This window comes from Microcebus murinus, chromosome 18, assembly GCF_040939455.1.
Source record: "Microcebus murinus isolate Inina chromosome 18, M.murinus_Inina_mat1.0, whole genome shotgun sequence".
Lineage (NCBI taxonomy): Eukaryota > Metazoa > Chordata > Mammalia > Primates > Cheirogaleidae > Microcebus > Microcebus murinus.
Genome location: NC_134121.1, coordinates 8,430,521 through 8,453,618, shown reverse-complemented (window position 1 = coordinate 8,453,618; position 23,098 = coordinate 8,430,521). Strand labels below are relative to the sequence as shown.

At 59.6% G+C, this 23,098-nt stretch overlaps 1 protein-coding gene across 3 annotated transcripts; it reads right to left on the bottom strand.

Annotated features, from left to right (window-relative positions):
* Window positions 1-194: 194 nt before the first annotated feature.
* On the bottom strand, window positions 195-23,089 carry SREBF1 (sterol regulatory element binding transcription factor 1). Of its 3 annotated transcripts, XM_020281196.2 has the most exons (20): window positions 22,857-23,089; window positions 11,608-11,700; window positions 8,140-8,571; window positions 7,583-7,782; window positions 7,363-7,500; window positions 7,061-7,282; window positions 6,315-6,429; window positions 5,755-5,981; window positions 5,318-5,519; window positions 5,018-5,196; window positions 4,506-4,767; window positions 4,259-4,425; window positions 3,901-4,069; window positions 3,240-3,354; window positions 2,842-2,948; window positions 2,622-2,754; window positions 2,254-2,419; window positions 1,584-1,784; window positions 1,380-1,491; window positions 195-997 (listed from the first exon to the last, which is right to left on the bottom strand). In XM_020281196.2, exons 1-20 carry the CDS (start codon window positions 22,945-22,947, stop codon window positions 768-770), a joined length of 3,561 nt encoding a protein of 1,186 aa, XP_020136785.1. In that variant the 5' UTR covers window positions 22,948-23,089; the 3' UTR covers window positions 195-767. The 3 variants fall into 3 exon arrangements, with proteins under 3 accessions (XP_020136785.1, XP_012603365.2, XP_012603364.1); XM_012747911.3 differs by lacking the exon at window positions 11,608-11,700; XM_012747910.2 differs by lacking the exon at window positions 22,857-23,089 and having other exon boundaries at window positions 11,608-11,740.
* Between the last annotated feature and the right edge of the window lie 9 nt (window positions 23,090-23,098).

Genomic DNA, 23,098 nt, shown 5'->3' with positions numbered 1-23,098 from the left:
AGATCACTGGGACAGGTCAGCTGAGGTCAGCCAGCCACCCCTCCCCATCCCCCACGAAAGGTAAATTTCACTGAGGTGGGTGGGGGATGGGAAGCCTATGCGTAGGTAGGGGGGAAGGCCCAAAGGACACTTGCTGGTCAGCATGTCCATCAGCTGAGGCACACACCCTCCTCCGCAAAGGAACAAAACCTAGGTTATAAATAATTTCACTTTATTTCTCTGTACAAAACTCACCCTATGAAAATAAAGTTTGCAAAAGGCATGGTAGTACGTGAGGCCCGGAGGCCAGCGCACTGCTCTACACTATATACAAGTCTCCCTAGAAGGGAGAGACACACCTCGGGGCAGGGCCCCCCGTTGCAGCCGGGAAAGCCACACTGGCCCCCCTCAATTCGGCGAAACGTACCGTCTCTTTCCTCTAGACAGGAGGGGAAGAGCCAGCAAGGAGCCCGCTCAGCGAGAAGCGGCGCCCGGCAGGCTCGGGCCCTGCAATGTCCCGACCGGCCACCAGAGGTCAGCACCATCCCGGCGGCCGCTCGTCGGGCTGAGGAGCCGGCTGGGGTGGTGGGGGCGCGGCCATCCGGCCCCCAGAGCAAGACAAAGGTCCCCGCGGGCTCCCACCCGCCAGGGACAGTGCAGCCATGGCTGAACGGTGCAGACCGGGGCCTCCGGTGCTGCCTTCGGCCTTCAGGGCTCGGACCCGGAACGCAGACCGCAAGGGCCGCGGCCGCTGGAGACGGGCGCAGGGCAGGAACGCCGCCCGGAGTCTAGCTGGAGGTGACGGTGGTCCCGCCGCCCAGGCGCATGAGCATCTGCTGGCAGTCGTGCAGCAGCCGGCGGTCGCCCAGCTTCTCGAGCGTGCGCGCCGCCTCGGCCAGCATGCTCACGCGCTGCCCGGGCGCCGACAGGAAGCCGGGCGGCAGGTAGCAGGACGCCAGCAGCAGGGCCTCCGCGTGCTCCCGCCGCGTGGGCCGCGGCTCCAGCTCCGCCGCCGCGCCTGCGCACACGCACACGGCCGCGTCGGGGGCAGGCCGCGCTCTGGCCACGCCCCCGCGCCGCGCGTAGAAGCCCCGCCTCCGCCCGAGGCCTGCGGCCCCAGTGCCCAAGCACACGGGGTTTGCAGTGCCACTCCCCCCACCCCAGTCTCGGGCACACACGTGAAGCCTCAAACCGCTCCCCGGGGCCTGTCCAGTAGAACACGGACTCAAAGTCACGCATGCATGTGTGCCCCACAAATGATGTCTCGGGCCAGGTGTCAGCATCAGGGGACACGCACACGTGCACACACACAGTTGCCTTCACTAGCCGCCAAGCCCCATCGGATCCCTTCCCACCTGGGCGGGGGGAGGACTCCCCTGTGTGGGCAGCTGGCCCCTCACCTCCTTTGCCACCTGGGCTTGCCCGCCGCCTCAGACTGCGGTCCAGGAGCTGGTGCGTCCGCGTGGGGCTGGCCCCCGCCATCAGCCGGGCCGTGGCCTCATGTAGGAACACCTGGGCGAGAAGGCCAGGACAGTCCAGGTTCAGGGCTCCTTCCACACACGGCTTTATGTCCCCAACGTGAGGAGAGGGCTGCGGGCACTCACCCTCCGCATGGCAGGCCGGAAGCTCTGTGCCAGCCGCCTGAGGCCACTCAGGTCCCGCTGGAAGCCACGCAGCTCGAGGGCAGAGGCCTGGGCCCTGACACTGGCGCCCTGGGACGCCTGGGCAGGTGCCGGAGGCTGCTGCTGCCGCCACAGGCTGGTTCGCACCACGAGGAGCAGGTCACACAGGAACAGCTGCACGGCCTGGGATGGCGGGTGGGACAAGGGTTATGGGGGCTCTAGGCCGGGAGGGGCAGGGTGGGGGCCCACGGTGCCAGGGGCCGGCTCCGGGCTGCACTGCCGAGGCACTGCACCCGCCTCACACACGTGCAATGCAACAGCAATGCACCGCGGGGCCGCCCGCCTCTCTAGGCCCCCACGCTGCTGCCTGCCAGGGGAGCAGCCATCCAGCCCTCCAACGCTGGCCTCAGAAGAGCGGCCCTGCCCCACTGCCCACCCTCCCCTCCTCCTGGGGTGGGGAAACTGAAGCTAGATAGGGGCAGCCACTCTCCCCTGGACTCAAGCCTTAGCCAAAAAGCAAAGTCAGCCAGACCCCCGGTTCCACGATGCTTGGGCTAACCCCATGGTCTTCTGTGACCCCTCAGGGGGAATGACCAGGGAGTGGAAAGCTGTGACCCCCTAGCCCTGCCAGGCCCCCGGCCCCACCCCGCACCTTGTCAATGGAGCTGCCAACTGGTGTGGTGGCCAGGCTGTCCCGCAGGTACCCACTGGCCTTCTCACAGATGGTCAGGCTGGCTGGGCCAGATTCTGCCTTTGCACAGCCCAGCAGGGCCCGTGCAGCCTTGAAGGAGTGCAGAGCCGCCCTGGGCAGGGGTCTCCTGTGGGGGCCAGGGCAGAGGAGTGCTGGTTAGACCAAGCCGCAGGCCCTTGAGCTCCCCACTGCCCTGGTCTGGCTTCCTGGGGAAGAAAGGATGGTGACCCCTGCCATGGAGAACAAAGGCTGGTGGAAGCATAGTCCCAATAGGCCAGGGAGGGCTGGGCCCCAGGGCCAGGGTAGAAAGAATCTGGCTGTGCACTCACTCGGACTCCTGCAGGGCACGGGGCAGGTGTTCCACCAGCGGGTACAGCCTCTCAGCCGCCTCCTCATCCCGCCGCAGCCAGTGGATCACCACAGCCGTCAGCGAGGCCCACCACTTGGCCACCGGGTCTGTGCCTGCAGAGGAGGAAGGGCCCCTGAGCCCTCAGCCACACTGCACCCGGGGCTGAGCAAGGAGTCAGGGGCAGGGGCCTGGGGTCTCACCCGTGGTGGCCATGCTGGAGCTGATGGAAAAGCTGCAGGCAGGAACGCCAGCAGCATCGGAACAGCTGTTCAGCAACTGCAAGTACCCGAGGGCATCTGAGAATTCCCTGTGGCAGGAGAGACTGGCTGTCAGGACAGATGGCAAGGGTCCTAGGAGTCCTAAGAGGGTGCTAGCCCTCCCCACCTGCTCCCCAGAGCACGGCCTGACCCTCTAGCTCTGCAAAGTGCTACTGTCTCCTCCTGCTAGGCTGGTGGGAAAATGAGATCCAGGGAGGAACCAAGGACACACAGTGAGTGGACAGTAGTCCAGGCTCTGGCCAATACATAGGTCCCTAGACATAACCATTCCTAGACACGCTGGAGGGGTCTTGCTTAGAGGAGGGCACAGGAATACTCACCTGTCCCCATCAGCTGACCCAGGGCTGGGGGTAGTGCTGGGCTGGGCCACACAGTTCAGTGCTTGCTCCAAGAGATGTTCTCGGAATAGCTGTGTCACCTGGGCCAGGGGGTCCACTGTGGGGAGGAGAGAGTGAGGGGGGAGGGACGAGAGCCTCACCCCTCCTATCCACATTCACTGCTACACGCTGGGGGCTCTTCCCTGGGAGGCCTGGGGCCACACCTAGGGCAGGTCAGAAGTGCTGGCTTGTCCCTGGAAGCATTCCCACCAAAGACAGGTGGAGGGTGGTGGATGAATACCCAGGCCCGGCACGGGTGGGGTAACAAGGAGGCCTGCCCTCCACTGCCTCCCAAAGCTGCCTGATTAGGTACCTTTGCCAGCTCTGCCCTTTCCATGCCTCACTTCCTCACTCCCGTCGGTGCTGCCTGGGGTCACCTCCCCAATCAACGACCTGCCCTCAAATCTCTGCCTTTACTTCCAAAGAACCCCGACTGGGACAAAGACCCAGCCAGACCTTCCCTTTCCCGCAGCCCCCACTGCAGCCCCCAGCGGCAGGGAGATGGGCTGGGCTGAGCAATGACATCCAGAGACTCGGGGGCAAGGGACCGGACAGGAATGAGGACAAGGGACAGGACAGGGTACAGGGAGGGGTGAGAGAGCACCTGGGTTCCCGGCCAAGCTGTACAGGCTCTCCCGAGGGGCACTGCGCACGGCCCAGTCCCCGTCCACGAAGAAACGGTGGCCCACGGGGTGGCAGAGCCACTGCATGGCAAGAGGCATTGAGCCACTCTGTGCCAGGCAGGCCTGGCGGGCGCTACTCAGGAAGAAACGCTGTGGGGGAGGGGAGCTAGGCTGTCACACTGGACCCAGGCAGGGGATCAAACCCAGACCCAGCCCCAACTTGGCCTGGCACCCACCTGGTAACCAACCTCATCCTGCACAGCCCCTTGCCCAGGAGCCTCTGGGAGAGCTGCAAAGTGAAGCCCCAGCACTGTCCCCACCGGCCCACCAGCCACTCACTGTCAGAAAATGCAAGGACCGCGGGAGACTGGTCTTGACTCTCAGCGCAGCCGCCACGTAGATCTCTGCCAGTGTCACCACAGACATGGCATCCCCCGCACACTCTGCCAGGTTCAGGGCACTCAGTGCCAGGTTGGTGGCAGTGAGGTGCCCGCCTGTGTACTTCCCTGGAAGGCAGATGGGACATGAGGTTGGGGTGGGCCGCAGTGGCAGGGAGCGCCCGAGCCCAGCTCCACACCAAACATACCCGTGGTGTGCAGCTGGTGCAGCTTATGGTACACAAGTGCCGCGTCTCGGGTGCTGGTGCGAGCATCCGCCTGCAGGGCGCAGTCCCTTTGCAGGCCCCCTGCCCGGCCTGCCAGCCAGCGGCCCACCCAGAGACGCTGCAGCAGGTGGCGGATGAGGTTCCAGAGTAGGCTGCAGGCCAGGTCCAGGTGGGAGGTGGGCAGGGGCCGGCCCAGCGCTCGCAGGGCCAACCACAGCTGCTGGGTGGCCTGAGCAAAGTCCCCCTGGGGAAGAGGGTTTTTCAGGTGAGAAAAGTGGGACCAGAGCACCTCTCCTCTATCTCTGAAGAGCCCTCTGCCTCAGGCTTCTGGGATCAGTGGTGGTATGAGGGCGACAGGAGCGGGGAGAACAGGACAGGTCTGTGGTGTGCCCAGAAAGCAGGGAAGAGGGGCTGACACCTGCACCTTCCCAGCCCGGGGCCCAGGTGCTGCCCGGGGCCCTTCCCTGCCCACCCTGCCCCAGGCTGGCCCTCACCCGGGCCAGGTCCAGGTCGGCCTGCTTGCGATGCCTCCAGAAGTGCACGGCGGGGCCCGAGTGGGGGCGCGTGACTGGCTCTCCGTAGACAAAGAGGAACGCCAGGGAGGCCAGCACCAGCAGCCCATTGAGGAGCCAGATCAGGGGGGGCAGCAGCCACTGGGCCCAGCCAGGCCCATCTGTGGGCAGAGGGAAGGGTTGGGGAGCCAGGTGCTATGAAACTCAGAGTCCCAAGTCCACAGGCCTGGGGTCTACACCCCAAGAGTCCCTCCCAGACATGCCCGGGCTGGCCTGTCCCACCTCTGCCCTCGGCGCCCAGCATGTTGCGCCCAGCACTGTGGTAGACACTGGTGGCATCCGCAGGGGCAGGAGCTTCCCAGCCCCCGAGCAGGGAGCCCAAGGGGTTGCAGGACAAGCAGAGGAAGACCAGTGTGCACAGGGCCAGGCGGGAACGGTCCAGCATGCCCCGGCTATGGGGAGACGGCCGCTGCTCCGGCTTCACCTGGTGGGGGTGGACAGGGCGGTGAGGGCAGAGCCTTAGGGACCTCAGAAAGCGCAGGGCTGGGCAGGAGGGGTCAGGATGCCACCTGCCTTACTGTGGGACCCCACACAGCTCCAGGCCTGTTATTCAGTCTATAAAATGGGAGGTGGGATCTGTTAGGGGCCTCTTCCTGACCCTGACCTGGGGCTCAGAGGATATCGCTGGGAGTGGGGAAGGGTGCCACTCAGGGCCCAACCTGGCTGTCCTCGAAGGCTGGGCTGTCAGGCTCGGAGTCACTGCCACTGCCACTGCCACCACTGCCACTGCCCCTGCTGCCAAGGGACAAAGGGCTGCTCTGGGAGGGCGAGCCGGCATCCGAGGGTGGTGGCGTCAGCGTGTCCTCCACCTCGGTCTTCACGCCCTCCATGAGTACATCTGTGCTGCCTCCACTGCCACAGGCGGACACCAAATCCTTCAGGGATTCTGCAGGCCAGAGAGGAACAGAGGTGGGAGTGAAGCCTGGACATGCCACTCCAAATCTGAGCCCAGGGTCCTTGGAGTGGGGGGCTGAGAGATGGCCTAGCTCCAAGCTGCCCTGGGAAGCTGGGACAGGGCTCAGTTAGAGCCAAACGAGGAGCTAGGGCTGTGCCAGCAGTGACCAAGGGACTCAGCTGAAGGTGGGGCCCAAGTGGGAAGGGGGCTCGGGGAAGGGCCAGAGCCAAGGGTTAGGTGGGGCTGGGGACAGGCCCAGAGCCGCAGGTGTGGCAGGCCTAAAGGGGAAGCCATAGGCAGGGGCAGAATGAGGCCAGGACTCACTGCTTTTGTGGGCAGCAGTGCGCAGACTCAGGTTTTCCTGCTTGAGTTTCTGGTTGCTGTGCTGTAGAAAGCGGATGTAGTCTATGGCCTTGCGCAAGACAGCAGATTTATTCAGCTGCAGGGAGTGGGAAGGAGAGAGTGTGGGCCGCCAGTCAGGCCTGGTGGGAGGCACTTAGCAAGGGGGTGTGGAGTTGCTTTGCCACACAGCTGCCTCAGGACCTTTGCACTTGTTCCTTCTACCTGGAACGTTCCTCTGCAGTAGTACCTACCTCCCAGGACAGGCCTAAGGACTAACATGTAAATGCACACAGCAGTGTCTGGTAGCAGCTACTATCATCACAATCTTCATGCAGCACTCGCCCTCACCGAGGCCTTCCCTGACCACAAGATTTAGATTTGCAACTCCCACCACTCTTCTCCCTGCTTTATTTCCACCCTAGCATACTCTAATACTTCCTTAGCCATCCTGTGTATTGGCCACCTCCCCCACCAGAAAGGCAGTTCCTCCTCGAGGGCAGGGTTTTGTCTGCCTTGCTCATTGCTGCAGCCCCCAAGCCTAGAACAGCCCCTCTTTTGTGGAGGAGGCCGTGGTAAAGTGTAACGTAATAAACGGGGCTGGTAAGACCGGGGCAGGCTGGAGCCCAAGCCCCTGGTCTGCCCAGGCTTGGCTGCAATCTCTCCTTCCTTCCAGTTACCCCCGACTGCTCCTTCCCCAGGGTCACCAGAGTCTGTGCCTCTGCTCACACCTTCGCCTCAGTGCCCACCACCAGGTCCTTGAGCTCGACGATCTTGTCGTTGATGGAGGAGCGGTAGCGCTTCTCAATGGCATTGTGGGCTGTGCGCTTCTCACCACGGCTCTGGGCCGAGCCTGGGACCTTGCTGCCAGCTGCCAGCCGGTTGATGGGCAGCTTGTCAGCATCCACAACCAGTGGCACCGTTGCCAAGATGGTTCCACCACTCACCAGTGTCTGCAGGGCCAGGCAGGCATTAGCAAGTAGCATGCATGTGTGCAGACCCCATGCCCTTCTGCCCTACCCACGCCACCCACCTGCAAGGGCCCTGTCTGCACAGCCGCGCCAGGGACCAGTGGGCTAAGGCCTGCCGCCTTTACAGTGGCCCCCACATCTGTCTTCATAGCCGTCAGGAGCAGTGAGTCTGCCTTGATGAAGTGGGGCTGCAGCAGGACCTGGGGGTGGCAGAGGGCTCAGCCATGCGTTGTGTCTAGGCCAGGGGCTGCCACCTCCCCAACACCTGGCAGAACCCCTCACCGGGACCTGCTGGATCTGTGAGGCCACAGTGGTCGTTCCTGGGGCTGCTGTGGGGCCAGCTGTGGCTGTCAGTAGCTGCTGGGGGGCTGCACTCTGGACCTGGGTGTGCAAGGAAACGGGCGGGACCCCTGGCGGGGAAGCCAGTGGTAGGCTAGGCAGCGGCTGCTGGGTGCTCGGCTGTTGGGTGCTCGCAGGAGTCCCTGCAGAGATAAAGCCTGGGGCTGCGGCACAGGCTGCCCTCACCCACTTTCAGCCCATTCTTCAGGTCTCTATCACCATGTGGCCTTGGATTAGTCATTAGCCCAGTGGCTTCCTTTCTGGACGCCCTGCTTGGTCTCTGATGCAAACATGCCAGCTTCCAACCAGGCCTCCAGCAGGAGGCAGTGCTTGACCCAGCAATAAGAACACAAGCACTCCTAGGAATGGAGTGTCTCAAGCAGCAGTTTTCTATTTGTAAAGCCTGCAAATTCCTCTACTAAGACCAAAGCAAACACCTCTTCCTGTGCTCCTGGCAGCCCCACCCCGGCTGTCCCCTCCCGCGACAACCCAGCCCTTACCTGTAGAGAAGCCTCCAGGAGGGCTGGGGTAGCCCAACACAGGGGTGGAGCTGAACTGCAGTGGGGTTGGGGCTGGAAAGCTCTGGGACAGGAGGGCTCCTGGCAGGGGCTGTGGGGTGAGGGGCTGCAGGATGCTTAGTGGCACTGACTCTTCCTTGATACCAGGCTCAGGGGAAAAAGTGGGCACAGATGGGTACATGTTCAATGGGGTGGGTGCGGGCTGGGGAGGGGACAAGGGTGAGGGCGCTGCCTTGGGTCCCCCCAGGAAGCCTTCAAGAGGGGAGTTCAACGTGGCAGGAGGTGGGGACAAGCTGCCTGGGGAGCCGGCATCAGGGCTGGCGGGGTCTGTGCTTCCTTCCCCGTCCCCAGCATAGGGTGGGTCGAACAGGCCAGGGAAGTCACTCTCTTGGTTGTTGATGAGCTGAAGCATGTCTAGGAAAAGGAGAAGAGGGTGTGTGAGTGACAATGGGATGGCGACTACCCCCCCAAACAAGGCATCACACATTTACATGAGCAAATCTATTTGCACACCTCTCACCCACAAACAACTGTGTATGTGTGGTCAGTGCCACAGGAACAGAAGAGCCACCCATAGGAGCCAGAAAGATCCAGAAAGATTGCCATCTCATGGGCCCCTGTACCCTCCAGAGCGATGCCTGGTGCCACAAGTACATCAGATAGCCCTTGCAACAAGTGGACAAGGTGGGCGCATGAGGCTCATCACAACCTTGTCTCAGAGCCAGGCTGGGGCTGAGCCGGGGTCAGGCCCAAGAATTCAGACTTCAGAGCCTGAGCTCGTCCTACCACCCAGTATTTGCCTGATCATCTGACAACATGCTCAGTCCACAGCAAACAGCAGGCCCATGTTTGTTCATTCATTCATTCATTCATTCAATAAGCATGTGCCAAGTGCACAAGCTACACCAGGCACTGTTCCTGGCCATGAACAAGACAGACAAAAATCCCTGCCCAGAACCAGGCAACTGTCTGGGGAGCTGGGAATGTTCTATCTCTTGATGTGGACAGCGGTAAACTTTTACTCCTGTCTTCATGGACCACACGTTCTAGAAGACATCACCTCTGAGTCTTCATATACATGCACACACGCACTTCCACACTGCACTGTAGACTCAACCAGCTTCCAAGTGCTTCCCCAGAAGGTGACAAGCCCTTCCAAACAGCTTTTCCTGCTCTTTCCACACTGTCACTACCCCTACTCTAGGACCTGGCTTGGCAAAGGAGCACCCACCTTGCCCAGGACAAAAGGAGTCCAGAGGCCCAGGTACAGCCTTGCCTGGCCCCACAAGGGCCTCAGTTTCTCAGTCTGTGAAACAGGGCCATGCCTCACAGATCTAGTAGGCCCAGTCCTTGGGAGGGGGATGGGACAGAGTAACCAGAGGGAGGAGGCAGCCTAGGGCAGGTGGGAAACAGGGCAGAGAAGATCTTCATATGGGTGTAAAGGGCCCCACACCCCACCCACCGCCACTGCTGTTCTCTTCCTTCAAGGCTGCCCAGCAGGGTTCTCTGGGCACAGCACTTGCGAGGGCAATGGAGAGACTGCTAGGAAGTGGGTGACCTCCCTGTCCTCCCAATTTACAAGGGGAGGACAAAGCACAGAGAGAGGCAGGACTGGTTCAGGGCCCTGAAGAGGTGGTGGGTCCTCCATGAGCAGACCAGCGAGGCGGCCCAGGCCCCACTCCCCTCAGGGCAGCATGGGTTCCCCAAAGAGACATGACAGACAGGGCAGTCCCCCAGGAGGTCAGAGCAGGGTCCTCATCCATGCTGGAAGGACTCAAAGGAGGTGGGGACCCATGTCAGTAGGGTGGGTCTGGGCCAAGAGAAGGCCCACTCTGGGACCACCCACATTGATGGGGCCAGGCTAGGCCCCTAATCCTCCTGACACGAAGCTCTAAGAAGGTAGTGTGATTATTAGCCCCATTCTACAGATGAAGAAACTGAGCTGTAGAGAGGTGACTTGCTGACCTAAGTTCTTACAGTCAGAGACAAAACTGAGTTTAGACCCTGCCTGACCCAATGCCCCAACCACTGGCCACTGCCCTAGGCTGCCTCAGATGATTAGCTCACCTCATCTTGGAGAGAAAAAAGATATTGAGGTTCAGAGAGGGCCAAAAGCAGCCTAAGAGCATGCAGTGGGATTCGAACCCAGGTCTATAAAATGTCAAATCTATTGTCTCTGCACCTTTCCTTACCCTACCAAGAAGCCAGAAGCAAAGCTGCCATCACCAACCCATTACTCAGTGTAACAGACTGAGGCTTGAGGCTGAGCCAGCTGCTGGCCACGTAGTCAACCAGTGTGCCTCTGTGTGTTTTGGGCATAAGCCCAGGCCCTGCCTGCCGCCAAATAGCCTCAGGACCCAGGCCTGGCCATTCAGGGCTTTGGTTTCACCTCTATAAAAGCAAGTGCTGTCTGTCCTGACTCCTTCCTCCTCATACAGACTGGGACACACTCCCCACCTCAGCCCAGCCTGGCTGTAGGCCCTCTCCCCAAGCTGAGACTTGGCAGCCTGGCTGGCTCAGCCCAGGGCCCTCTAACCTACTTGCAGTGGCCACCCACTAGGTCAGAGTTTTCTACAGGACCCATGAGCACAATCCCAGGGGCCCCAATGCTCTCAGGGTCCCCAGCCTGAGCTCCCAATCCTGCCCATCACCAATGTGAGATTGAGCCTGGCCCAACTGAGCCTCCCCTAACTGGGCCTCAGTTTCTTCATCTGTACAACAGAAAAGATTAAAACCCTTCTTGGCAGAGCTGCCTGAGGCTTTGCCTACCGGGCAGCTGGCACAGAGAGGGAACTCAGCATTGCCTACTGACAGGTGCCCAGGTAGGAGACTTACTGCAGGAAGGGACCTCCCTAAGGCCTTCAACAGAGCATGATGGGGGTGGCAGGCTCAGCCTCCCTAGGTCCTCAAATTGAAACCCTCCTGGTTAGTGGACCCTCTAGGTTTATGCCGGTTATAAAGTCATAATGTACTTTCAAATGTGGGATCTTCCACCCCTCACCCAGTCCATATGAGCCCCTTTGATAGATGGGAAAAACTGAGGCCCTGAAAGAAAAACTGACAATGTTGACAATCTAGGGCTCCCACTGTCTGCCTGGAGATTCTAAGATGCCCCCAAAAGCAGGGCCACCAAACAGGTAGGACGCCCTGGCAGAGAACAGGACAACTGACCCTGCCCCAGATGTGGAGAAAGCCACCCTCTCCCACCAAACCCCCTTGGGTTCCTGGGTGCTGCTGTCAGGTCTCTAAGCAAACCCTTCCCTTGGGTTGCAGGGGGGATTAATGCGGTTGGGGGGTGGTCCACTCGCTCCCCAGTGAGCCAGGAACTGGCACACGCTCTCCCTTGGAAGGGGCTCTGTCCTACTTCAGTTCCATAGCCTCCAGGCCCGCCACCCCCGTGAGAACCCGGGAGGCACTGCAATAAAGGGGTGGGGGTCCTCCGAAAAATACCTTCGAACGTGCAATCCATGGCTCGGCGGTCCGCGCCCGCCCCCTCGGGGCGTCCAGGCGGCTGACTCGGGCCCCTCCCCGCGCCGACCTCACCTGTCAAGGCTCGGCGGAGTTTTAAAGCCCGCTGAGCGCCTCGGCGCGCCCCGCCCCGCTTCGCCCGCTGGCCCCGCCCCTCCCGAAGGCCCCGCCCACTCCCCGCCCCACGGGGCTGCGGGCCCGGGCATGGGGTGAGTGCACGCGGCCAATCAGCGGCCGCGCCTCCGCTCACTCGGGCCCCGCCCCCGCCCCACCCCGCGACGGCGGCCGGGACTCGGGTTTCACCCAGCCGCGCTGAATGGGGCCGGGGTTACTCGCGGGCGTCCGCCTTTAACCCGCTCGGCGCCAACATCCGCCGGGGTTACTGGCGGTCACAGACCTCCTTCAACTCCCGCCCTTCCGTTATGGGGCCAGAGGAGGGAGGATGCCCCAACACCCCGGAGCTCTGTGTTCGAAATCATCCCTGGCTCACTGACAGCCTGAAAGAGCCTCAACCGCTCTAGGCCTCAGTTTACTCCTCCGGAAAAACAAGACAATTATATCTCCCTGACACGTAGAAGAAAGGGAGATAATATGGGTGCAGCCCTTAGTACAGGAGAAGCGCTTAATTAAGGCCAAGGGCTGCCGGGTGGTGGCTGCGGTGCAGGGACCTCACTCTTGGGGCACCCCCAGGATGGGGCTACCTCTCACTCCAGCCGATGCTGATGGTCTGGGATTGTGGGGACCATGGCTGATAACAAGTCACTTCCGGGAAACTGCGCCCCAGAGTAAGGAAGGGAAACTTCTATCCCAAATTACACATCCAGGGTCTCCTGACTCCCATCACCAGTGTCCCTCTGCAAGGTCAGGAAGTCTGACCCTCCCCCTCACGGTCTCACAGCCCTCTAGCTGTCACCAGGCGGGTCTCAGCTCACTTATTCATTGTGGGGCCTTGGGAGGCCAGGAAGAGACCTAGTTCCCTGGGACAGCGGTGGGGAAGGTAGGGGTGACACGCTCTGGGGGGTCTTTTGAAGGGCTGCCTGAGCCTTCTCCCGCCTGTCAAAGGTAAAATTTCCACACACACACACAGATGGTCAGACCTGGCCAAGGGACCACCCACAGGCCCACCTCAGCCTCACATGCAGGATGGCTGTTCGCCCACGCCCCAGCTGTGGAGGGTGGCTGAATCCTGGGCAGGCAGGCCCAGCAGCTCAGCAGTCAGTGTTGCGGGCTGAGGGCCCTTGTGACCCAACTTCTCCCTTTTCATGAGCTTAAGCAAGAAAACTCAGCTATCTCTCTCTCACACCCTGTCCCCCACCCCCTCCAGGTCCTTCTTTCATGGCCTTACAGGTTCCAGAACAATAGGGAGGTTCCAGGACAATAGGCACCCTATCCAGCACCTCCCCTCCTCCTCAGCCTGTGGGTGCTCACACTCCCTCACCCCCAAACCAAAACAAAACCTTGCTCTTGGAACAGCTCTGACCTCACATGAGCGACTCAAGACAGGGAAGAGCCTTTGACCCAAAAGCACTGAGAGCTCAACTCCAGGCCTGAGCTCCCCAAAGCAGACCCTCCCTCTTGGTCCTTTCATTACTGCGCTCCCCAGTCTCAGAATGTGGCAGGGCCAACAGGCCTGAGACTGGCAGGGCTTGGGCCACTGTGGAAGGTCAAACCCTGTCCCCTCCCCTGCCTTTTGTTTTCATTTCTCTTGTCACCCTGCTCTGCCTCTAGCCCATCCCACTGAGGAGGAAGGCGAGGACTTTGCTCACTGAGCTCCCTGAGGGCAGCAGGAGTCAGGGGATGCTTCCAGAGGGATGAGACCCAGGAAGGGAGGGCTGGCCTTGCAGGCAGAGGGCACCGCCTAGGCTAAGACGCATAGAGGAAGGGGCTAGTGACATGTGGAGGGGCCAGAGGAGACCCCACCTCCTTTCCCCTGGAGCCGGATCTGCTGGCTGATTTCTGTAGAAGCTGCTCACTGGGGTTAAGACTGGAGGTGGAAACTCTAGAGCCAGTCCCACAGCCCCCCACCCCAGAGACAGAGCCAAGTGGGAGGGTCTGGGGCAGCATGCCAAGGCCTGCTCTTCCCCTCGCCCCCTCTCCTGCTGTGTGACCAGGGCAGTCCCCCTCTCCCAGCCCCAACCCCTAGAACCCTAGGGGTGGGGATTATGGGAGAACAAGTGTGTAAAGCAACCCCTACTCAGTGGCGTCTCAGCAAAGGTTAGTTCCCTCCGTAGCAGCTGGAATGGTCTAGAACTGGAAAGTCAGGTAGTGAGTGGCTGGGTTCAAGCTGGAGCTCCATAACCATTTGATGGGGATTTTTTTTTTTTTGAGACAGGGTCTCACTGTGTTGCCTGGGCTAGAGTGCTGTGGCGTCAGCCTCGCTCACAGCAACCTCAAACTCCTGGGCTCAAGCAATCCTGCTGCCTCAGCCTCCCGAGTAGCTGGGACTACAGGCATCCACCACCATGCCCGGCTAATTTTTTCTATATATTTTCTATATATTTTTAGTTGGCCAATTAATTTCTTTCCATTTTTAGTAGAGATGGGGCCTCGCTCTTGCTCAGCTGGTCTTGAACTCCTGACCTTGAGCGATCCACCTGCCTCCGCCTCCCAGAGTGCTAGGATTACAGGCGTGAGCCGCCAGGCTGGCCTGATGGGGATCTTTTTAAGGGGAGTTAACAGGGCCTGACTAGGGTGAGCAAGAGTCACCTAGGGTCCACAATTTAAGGCAGTGCCTCTCTCGCCTCACCCTGGTCCCTGCCCTGGAAGCTAGGACAGTTGGTCTCAAGAGGCTCGCCCACAGCCCCTAAGCTGTGGCCGGCCGTGGGCGAGCTGAGCACCAGCTTCCCCAGGGGCATTCAGAAGGTGCTGCTGGTTCCTACGCACTTTCTGAACACCGAGAAGGGCCTCAGTGGGCCCCCCTGGCCCCTTGCCATTCACCTACCCAGGCTTGTGAACCCCCGACAACCCCTCCCCAAGCCTGGATTCCTCCTTTTTCCTCCTCTCCTGCCCTGATTCTATCAGGATTCAAGGGGAAACCTGAAACCCCACCCCACCCCAACTCCCCCTTCTACCTTCAAACATCCCTCTGGAGGCAGGTGGGGGCAGCCTTTAATGACTCTGGCCTGTTGATTCTGTGAGGCCGGGACAGAAATCTTGAGATTTCTGTCACAAACGTGCAGAATTCAGCTCTGACCATCATAGAAGCCTACAACTCCTTTCAACCCGCACAAGACCTTGAGCCCCAACAACCTCTGCTTGCATGCCTCCTGGGATAGGGAGCTCACCACCTCTCCCCTACAACCTGGTCCACAAAGCCCAGGTCCATCTCCTTCACAACATCTACTGCCCTTCCCTAAGCGTCCAGTGTGCCCGTCCTGTGCCAAGCACCAGGGGCACAGATGCACAGCACAAAGGCCTTTCCTGATGGAGCTGATGTGATGATGCGGGGGACCAGTGGGATGCAAACGCATGGGGAAATGTGGGTGCGGGTGGCAATGAGCACCAGGAAGAAACTGAGGCAGGGTAAAGAGAGTGTGAGGAGGCCTGAATGAAACAAGGGAGTAGGCCAGAAGGGAGGACTGAGGAAACAGCACTGAGGTGCAAAGGCCCTGAGGTGGGTGCAAGGATGACACAATGGCGGGACAGTGTGGCTGGAGCAGAGGGATTGGGGAGGGTGGAGGCCAGGGAGGCAGCCAAGGAGTTGGGATTCCAGCCCAGGTCTGTGTGTCACCTGAGCCAAGGACCCTGATTCTCCAGGGGATGATAGGAAAGGGATTTGCAAGCTGTCCTGTGCAACACAGATCACAAAGAGTGCACAGCCCATGGAGAAGGGTGAGCGGTGTGAGTGGCGGTGTGTCACCCCACCACACGGGAGGACGCAGGACGTTGGCTCGTGGGCTCCCAGAGCACGCGACCTCTGCCTGCTGGTGGAGGATGCAGGGTGGGGTGGGCGCTCGCCTGTGGCTCCGGCACCAGGCTGCATCCTGCCTGCATCCTTCCTGCTCCCACCTCGTGCCTCCTTCAGGTCGTCAGGTTCCGGTGTCCTCAGCTGGCCATGTATGCAACAGGGGCACAGGCTGCCCTTTGTGCACTCACAGTTGCCCCAGGGGAGCCAGTGTGTGCCAGCTCTTCCCAGAATAGGATGGGCCAATGGCTGGAGCCCCGGGCACACCTGGGCCCTCCTGCTGCATGAGGAAACTAAGGCTCAGAGGGAAGCCACGTGCCCAAGTTCCCACAGCTACCAAGTGAAGAATCTAGGACTCAACCCCAGTACTGCTGACCCGAGAGCCTACTCTGCAGCCCCAGCCTGCCAGGGACAGGAGTGAGCCCCAAATGCAGCACGGCTCTACCCAACCAGCTGTTACCACTTGTCACAGCTCAGTTAGGAGACATGAGGCTCTTTAAGGCTCAGCTCTAGCACTGTCTCCTCCCGGAGGCCTTCCTAACCACCACCCCCAGGCCCACTCCACCTCCCTCGCCAGATCAGAGGCCCGGCCTCAGCTGGGCCCCTCAAGGCAGGGCCAAGGCCTGAACCAGCTCTGTGACCCCAGCCCCACCCAGCACGGAGCTGAGCACAGAAGGGACCACAGTTAGGAGCTGTGTGGATTCCAGCCACAGCCGCTCCCACCACTGTGCCCTGCTGGTCTCCCTCCAGCCACCTCAGTGCCATCACCCACACACTCGCTCAGCCTTGCTTTACTTGTCTGCTTTCTGAACATACCACACTAATGCCATCATGCATTTGCCCAGGCGTTCCCTCTGCCAGAAATGCCCCTTCCACTGTCCTTTGTTCACCTGGCAAATTCCTATTCCTCACTCAAAACTTGCTCTGATGTCACTCTGGATCCTCCCCTAGTCTGTGCCACTCCACACCAGACCCTCATACACTGACCACATTGTCCTGTGAAACTCAGTTACACGTCCCCGTCCCAGAGCCACAGGTGTGCTGAGTCACTCCGAGCAGAGCTGGAAGATGGAGATCAAACAAGCTGCTGGTCGGCACCAGTTCAGGTCGTCAGCCCGGGCACAGGCTTGCCATTCTGGCAGCTGAAAAACAGCCTGAGCCCGGTGCAGTGGCAATTCTAGGGGTAGCCACCTGCTGCTGGGCCAATTGTTAACAGTCTAAATAGCAGTGCTATGCCTTTCTTCGTGTAAATTATATACATTTCTCCCTCTGGGGTCGTTTCCTTGCAGCTTGTTTTAAAGGCAGCAAGATGGTTTTGTTAGAGCCGCCAGGCTGCTCTCTGGGAAAGATAAACCCCTTTACAATCTCCCCTACAACGTAACCCTTTTCCTCATAGCATCACCAGCACTGGGTTTTATTGTTTTCATGTACTTTTGGTTGCTTTGCTTAGGGCTGTGACTGGAACCTTGAAAGCACTTTCGTTTGCATTTCCAAGGCTCCTGAATGTGTTCTGTGCAGCAAACCATCAACTGTGGACAGAGATTCAGAAACACCTGCTACACTCTGCCCTGCTCCCCTAGCTAGAAAAGATGCTTCCTCGCAGGTCTCCACTCATTCACCTACCTCAGCTGCCACTGGGCCTGGGCCACAACAGGCTGGGTGGCGGGGGATTGTGAGGGAGTCAGGTGTCCTCATCCGTAAGACGTGTGAGGAGGTGACAATGGCATTGCTAAGGCTCCTTCCAGCTCTGGCCTCTTAACTTTAATGGAAGCTAAGGACACGGCACTTGTTCCCTGTGGTGGGGGTGGGGGCTCCCCACTGGCCTGGTCCAGCCCCACCTTGTCTCACACAGAGACCCAGAACCACTACATGGTCATGCTTAGAACTTGGAACCCAAGCCCAGAACATCCTAGAAATTTACAGCATAGGCTTCTTGGATAATCACTGCTAACACGTTGGACTAAACATATCAGTTGCCAGGTACTGGGTAAGTGCTCTAAACGGCGATAATAACAGCACAAACTGGCGTGGGTTGAGGGCTTACTATCCGAGCGCACTGCTTAAGACTTTGACCCAAATTAGCTTATCTGACCTCCAGGAAGCTCCACACCAGCGCCAGCCTCAAAGACTCCCTGCCCTCTCACCAGGAGTCCCTACACCGCTTCATAAGGCTCCCCCCTGCCCTACAGGACCACCTCTGTGGAGCACGTGGCATGCGGGACACACTGGGCAGTCCCAGTCAGTTCCCAGGGTCAAAGGCCACCTCCACAGGGCCTGTGGCTGGCAGGAGACAGGCCAGAGACACTTCCTCCGGCCAGCACAGCAATTCCAACCTGGGCTACTCCTGTCAGTGGGGAACGTCCAGATCCCAGGCCTCTGCCTCACGGTGACTCCTGCCTGGAGCTGACCAGGTCACTTGGGATGTTTGTGTCCGGCTAGGTGACTGTCGGGCAGGAGGTAACTCCCAGCTATCCGCCCACTGCCTCCCTGGACCCTCTCCCAGCACCCTGCTCCCCATCTCGCAACCCTGCCCCCTCAGAAGCATCAGGGCCGAAGCCAGGGGGCTCAGAGGCAGCAAATCTTACAGTCTCCATCTCCTGCTTTTCAGGGGAGGCCCCTGCAGTTCAGAAAGGGCAGGGCACTTTCCTTAGGAGAAACAGCAATTCATGACCACACTGGGAGGGCTTTCTGCTTTCTGCTGCCCTAAGGTGGGACAAGCTGGACACCAAGAAGCAGAAAAAGGCACAGGAAGGGGAACACATCTGACAGGGGAGGCTCCTCTCAGACACCACTGCTCGGGGCTCTGGACACAGGATGAGGAGAACAGGCACCCTAGCAGGGCAGGCCGTGCCCAGGGAGCAGGTTCTGGATGGATGGGCAGTGTCAAAGGAGGGGCAGGTCTGGCAAACCTTACAAGTCTCGAATGCCACGAGGAGACAGGGAACTTTATCTCAGAGGAACTGGGGAGCCATGGATGGTTTGAGACCTGGGGAGTTATGTGCTGGGAGCCGGGCAGTAACCAGCCTAGAGCTGCGTTTTCTAAGGACTGCTCATGCCTGGTGAGAACAGGGAGAGGACTAGGGCACACGGCATCCCGGGGAGAAGTGCGGGGTGGCAGAGTGGGCCGCTAATGTGCTCTTTCCACAGGGCTGGCCTGGGCCCGGAAGCAAGGTCCCACACGGCTGGGCTGGGGGAAAGCACTGCTCAGGGCAAGGTGGGGCTGGCAGGGAGGTGAGGTGAGGCCCAGGAGGGCTTCAGGGCAGCAACCTTTGACTTGACATCTGAGGTCCAGCAGATGAAGAGCAGATATAGAGGTGTCCTGGCAGAGGAAAGAGACCCTCAGCCCCCTTCCCAGGGCTCGCTCAGAACTCTGTCTCCATCTGCCTCTCCTGCACTTACAAACTTGTGCAAGATCTGATAAATTAATCCTCAGTGGGAAGGTGAAGACCGCTGCGGGCTTAATAATAATCCCCAACATGTGTAAGGGCTGCTCTCATGTTCCATCCTCTCCCCACTGCTGCAAGGGACCCCAAAGCACAGAGTGAGGAAGGAAGGCTCCGGAGGAGATGGAGCTCGTTGAGGTCTTGGTGCAGAGGCAGGACTCAAACCTAGACAGCACTATAGCCAGGGAAGTGCCTTCACCCATGGGCACCAGGACTCATGGTGGCGGCCCCACCCCAAAATCTATTCACATGACAGAGTTTGGCCAAGGCAGGTGGCAGGGCCAGCTGGGTGTGGCTTCAGGCCCTCAGCTTGCTCCCTGGTGCCAGCTCCTAGTCTCACGCCTCAAAGGCTGAACTGGGCTTGAAGGGGGAGGGGGCCACATGACGTCTGACTCCTCTGTGACCCACTCCCAGCCCCCTAGCATAGCCCCACGTGGAGCAGCCTCCTCAACTACCCAGCCCCAGTCTTAGGAGCCCAGTGGCTAGGAGCTGAGGCGCTAAGAGCATAGGCTCTGAAGCCCACAGCCTGGGTTTGAATCCTGGCTTTGCCACGATCTGGCTGTGTGACCTTGAGCAAGTCACTTAGCCTCTCTGATCTGCTCCCCAAGGCCCTCATCTTCATCATAAGTCTACCTACTTGGAGTTGTCAGGAGAATTCAATGAGATCATCGACACAGTGCCTAGAACACAGTAAGTGCTCAATTAGTGATCCCTATTCATGTTATAACCTCTAACCCTGGCAGCCAGAGGGAACTTATAACATTCAACTCAAGCATGGCACACCCCTGCCCCAACCCCCCATTGTCCTCCAGCCAGTCCAGCTCCCCATCCTGGCACCTGAGGCCTGCCTGGCCCACCTGTCATCTCTCATGCCTCTCGGGCACCTGGCCTTCCCACCCCAAAGCACTTCTCTCTAGACCTTATCGAACCTGCCCAGCTCCACACTTTGCAGAAGCTTCAAAAGCAGGCTCAGCCTCTGACCAGCAAGTCCTTCCCAGAGCCGCACCTACAGAACTAAATGAGGAGCTGGGCAGAAACTGGCCTCGGGTGTCCACTGCAGCACAGCTTACGAAGACAAACAACCTAGAAGCCCATCAACAGGGATCAGGTGAATAAATGAGGGAACCTGATTGTTGTCTGGCTGTTGACATGGAACCCAGCAGGTACAATCTGCTGTGAACCAATGGACCCTATTCTAATTTATTAAAAATACAGATTTGTGGTTGCCAGAGGCTATAGGTAGGAATGGGGGGGGACTGTAAACAGGCATGAGGGATCTTACTGGGGTGATGAAAATGTCCTACAACTAGTAATGGTCATACAACTCCAAAAATTTACTAAAAATCATTGAATGATATACTCAAAATGGACATTTTTATGGCATGTAAATCATACCTCAATAAGGTGTTTTTTTTTTTTTTGAGACAGAGTCTCACTCTTTGCCCTGGGTACAGTGCTATGGCGTCAGCCTAGCTCACAGCAACCTCAAACTCCTGGGCTCAAGCAATCCTCCCTGCCTCAGCCTTCCGAGTAGCTTGGACTACAGGCATACGCCACCATGCGTGGCTAATTTTTTCTATATATTTTTAGTTGGCCAATTAATTTCTTTCTACTTATAGTATAGATGGGGTCTTGCTCTTGCTCAGGCTGGTTTTGAACTCCTGACCTTGAGCCATCCTCCTGCCTTGGCCTCTCAGAGTGCTAGGATTATAGGCCTGAGCCACCGCGCCCGGCCTCAATAAAGTTTCTATTTTTATTTTTTTTTGAGACAGAGTCTCACTCTGTTGCCTGGGCTAGAGTGCTGTGGCGTCAGCCTAGCTCACAGCAACCTCAAACTCCTGGGCTCAAGCAATCCTCCTGCGTCGGCCTCCCAGAGTGCTAGGATTATAGGCATGAGCCACCATGTCCAGCCCCTCAATAACGTTTTTAAAAAGCTGATGAAGAGTGTGCAGCCATACCCCAAATACACATACACACAGAGGACATAATCCCTCATATAATTAACAGGACTTATCTCTGGGTGGTGGGTTTAAAGATTTTAGTTTCTTTTTGCTCATCTGTACTTTCTGATTTTTCTACAGTGAAAAAAGACGCATTATATATTTGGGGAGAAGAATAGGTGGTTTGAATACCTGAAAAATCCTCCACTGAAATGGGCAAACCTCAGCCCCCGCCCCAGCAGGAAGGGGCTGCTTGGTCCTCAAGGGACAGACTAGGGTCTGACCCCAAATCCCCCCCACAATGGCTGCCCATGCCTGGCCTTTGGGTCTGGAGAGACGATGTTTCTATCCATCAGTCAATGAGAAAAGCCCAGACACACCTCTGATTCTGTTGTCCAACTCCCTCATGAAGGGAGCATTCGCACCCTCATTTTTCCAGAGGAAGAAACTGAGGGTGAGAGGGCTTGAGCAGGATGGCAAAGGAAGTGAGTAGTTCCTTTAGGTTCAAGTCCTGACCCCAAAACCCATGACCTCCCAGCGGGGTCATGGTGCCTCTCAGATGCTCCCCTTGGGCCCAGCGCTGTGGAACTGGTGGTTGAGTCAGGCTGGGACCTCCCTCGGGCTTGGAATTTCAGGGTTCATCACTCCAGAATGCAGTGAAGGATGGCCCTTCCCTGGGGGAGGCTGTTTCAGAAAAGCCCCACCATCAGGCCCTCTCCTGTGTGATCCTCCCCTACCGCAGCCCCGGGAGGAAGGGGCCGAGAAGGCCCCGGGGTGGCAGCCAGCTGGACTAACCTGCAGGACTGCAGGAGGGCAGGAGTTGGGGTGGCTTTGATGTGTCTGTTTTGCCAACCCGAGGGTGGCCACACAGTCCGCGGACATGTCCATTCAGGTTGTGAGTCTAGGCAACTTGTTCCTGCGACCTTGGCCTCAGTTTCCCCATCAACCAAGTACAACTTAGTCAGTGTTGCTAAAACTCCTGTACAACCACAAAGGGTAATTTGGTGGGGGGCTTCGGTTTACCCTGTCCACAAAGAGCCCCAAACTGGCACCTGCTGCCATCGTTGGCCTCCAACCCCTTCTCTGTATAACAATCAGAGCGATGCTGTAAAAGGTGCAAGGAAGATGGTGCCACGGCTCTGCTCCAGGCCTCTCACCTACCTCCCCAACCTCCCCGCCTTTGCAAGCCTAACTCCTCAACCTTAGGCCTCGGAGCCCTGGCCTGGCGAACATCTTCCCCTGCTAGTCGCGGGGCTGACGCTCAGGGCTCAGCTCAAAACTCTCTCTACTCAGAGAGTCCACCAGCCGCTCAACCCAAAGTAGTCACATCCCTGCCCCACCCTAAGGGGCAAATATCCCCTTGCAGACGTCCCTAGGGACTTTTGTGCTCCCAAGAGGAGGGGGAGCCTAGGTCTATCTGTGAATCCTCAGTGCCTAAGGCAGGCCTGACATTCAGTAGATGCTCAATAAACGTGCGCGGAAGCGACGCCCGCCCATAGCGGACCCAGAGAACCAGACCTGAGCCCGGAGAAGGGCAAGAGGCAGCGCTATGCGCATGCGCATGCGCCACAGCGCCGAGCTGAACTCTCGGGCCGGAGGGAATGACCGTGAGTAACCCCGCACCGACGTCACGCCTGGGGCGGGGCTTCGGCGACACCCGGGTCCCAAGCCCCAGCCGCGGCGGCCACAAGGCTGGGGATTCGGCACCGGCGGACGGCGCGCGTGCCCCGCCCGAGCTGCCAAGGGACCCCGGCCCGGCGCGGCCTGGCCCCGGAGCCCGCGGCCGAGACGCGGGCGGGGGCCGGAGGTTCGGCGGCCGACCCCGCGGGCCACGGCGCGGCCCAGAGGCGCGGGGCGGCGCGGGGCGTGCACGGCACGGAGCGGGGCCCGCGGGCGAAGGCCGGGCCCCCGCCCGCGCGGCCTCCAGCCCCGGCCCAGACGCACCTTCGATGTCGGTCAGCAGCGCCGCGTCCAGGGCGCACGGCTCGGCCAGCGCCTGCTCCAGAGCCGCCTCGCTGAAGGGCGCCTCGTCCATGGCGCAGCCGCCTCCGCCGGGCGGCCCGCCGGGCCCGCCGCCGCGCACAGCCCTGCAGGGAGCGCCGCCGCCGCCTCTCCGCGCCTTCGCGTCCCGCCCGGGCCTGGGTGGCAGCCCGGCGCCCTGGAAAAGTTCCTCAGAAACTGGGTTC

Coding starts and splice junctions, on each gene's coding strand:
- SREBF1 (XM_020281196.2), bottom strand. CDS start 22,947: ATGGACGAGGCGCCCTTCAGCGAGGCGGCTCTGGAGCAGGCGCTGGCC. Junction 4,768..5,017: donor CCGACCTGGACCTGGCCCGG/GTGAGGGCCAGC, acceptor CCTCTTCCCCAG/GGGGACTTTGCTCAGGCCAC. Junction 998..1,379: donor AAGCCCAGGTGGCAAAGGAG/GTGAGGGGCCAG, acceptor GCGTGTGCGCAG/GCGCGGCGGCGGAGCTGGAG.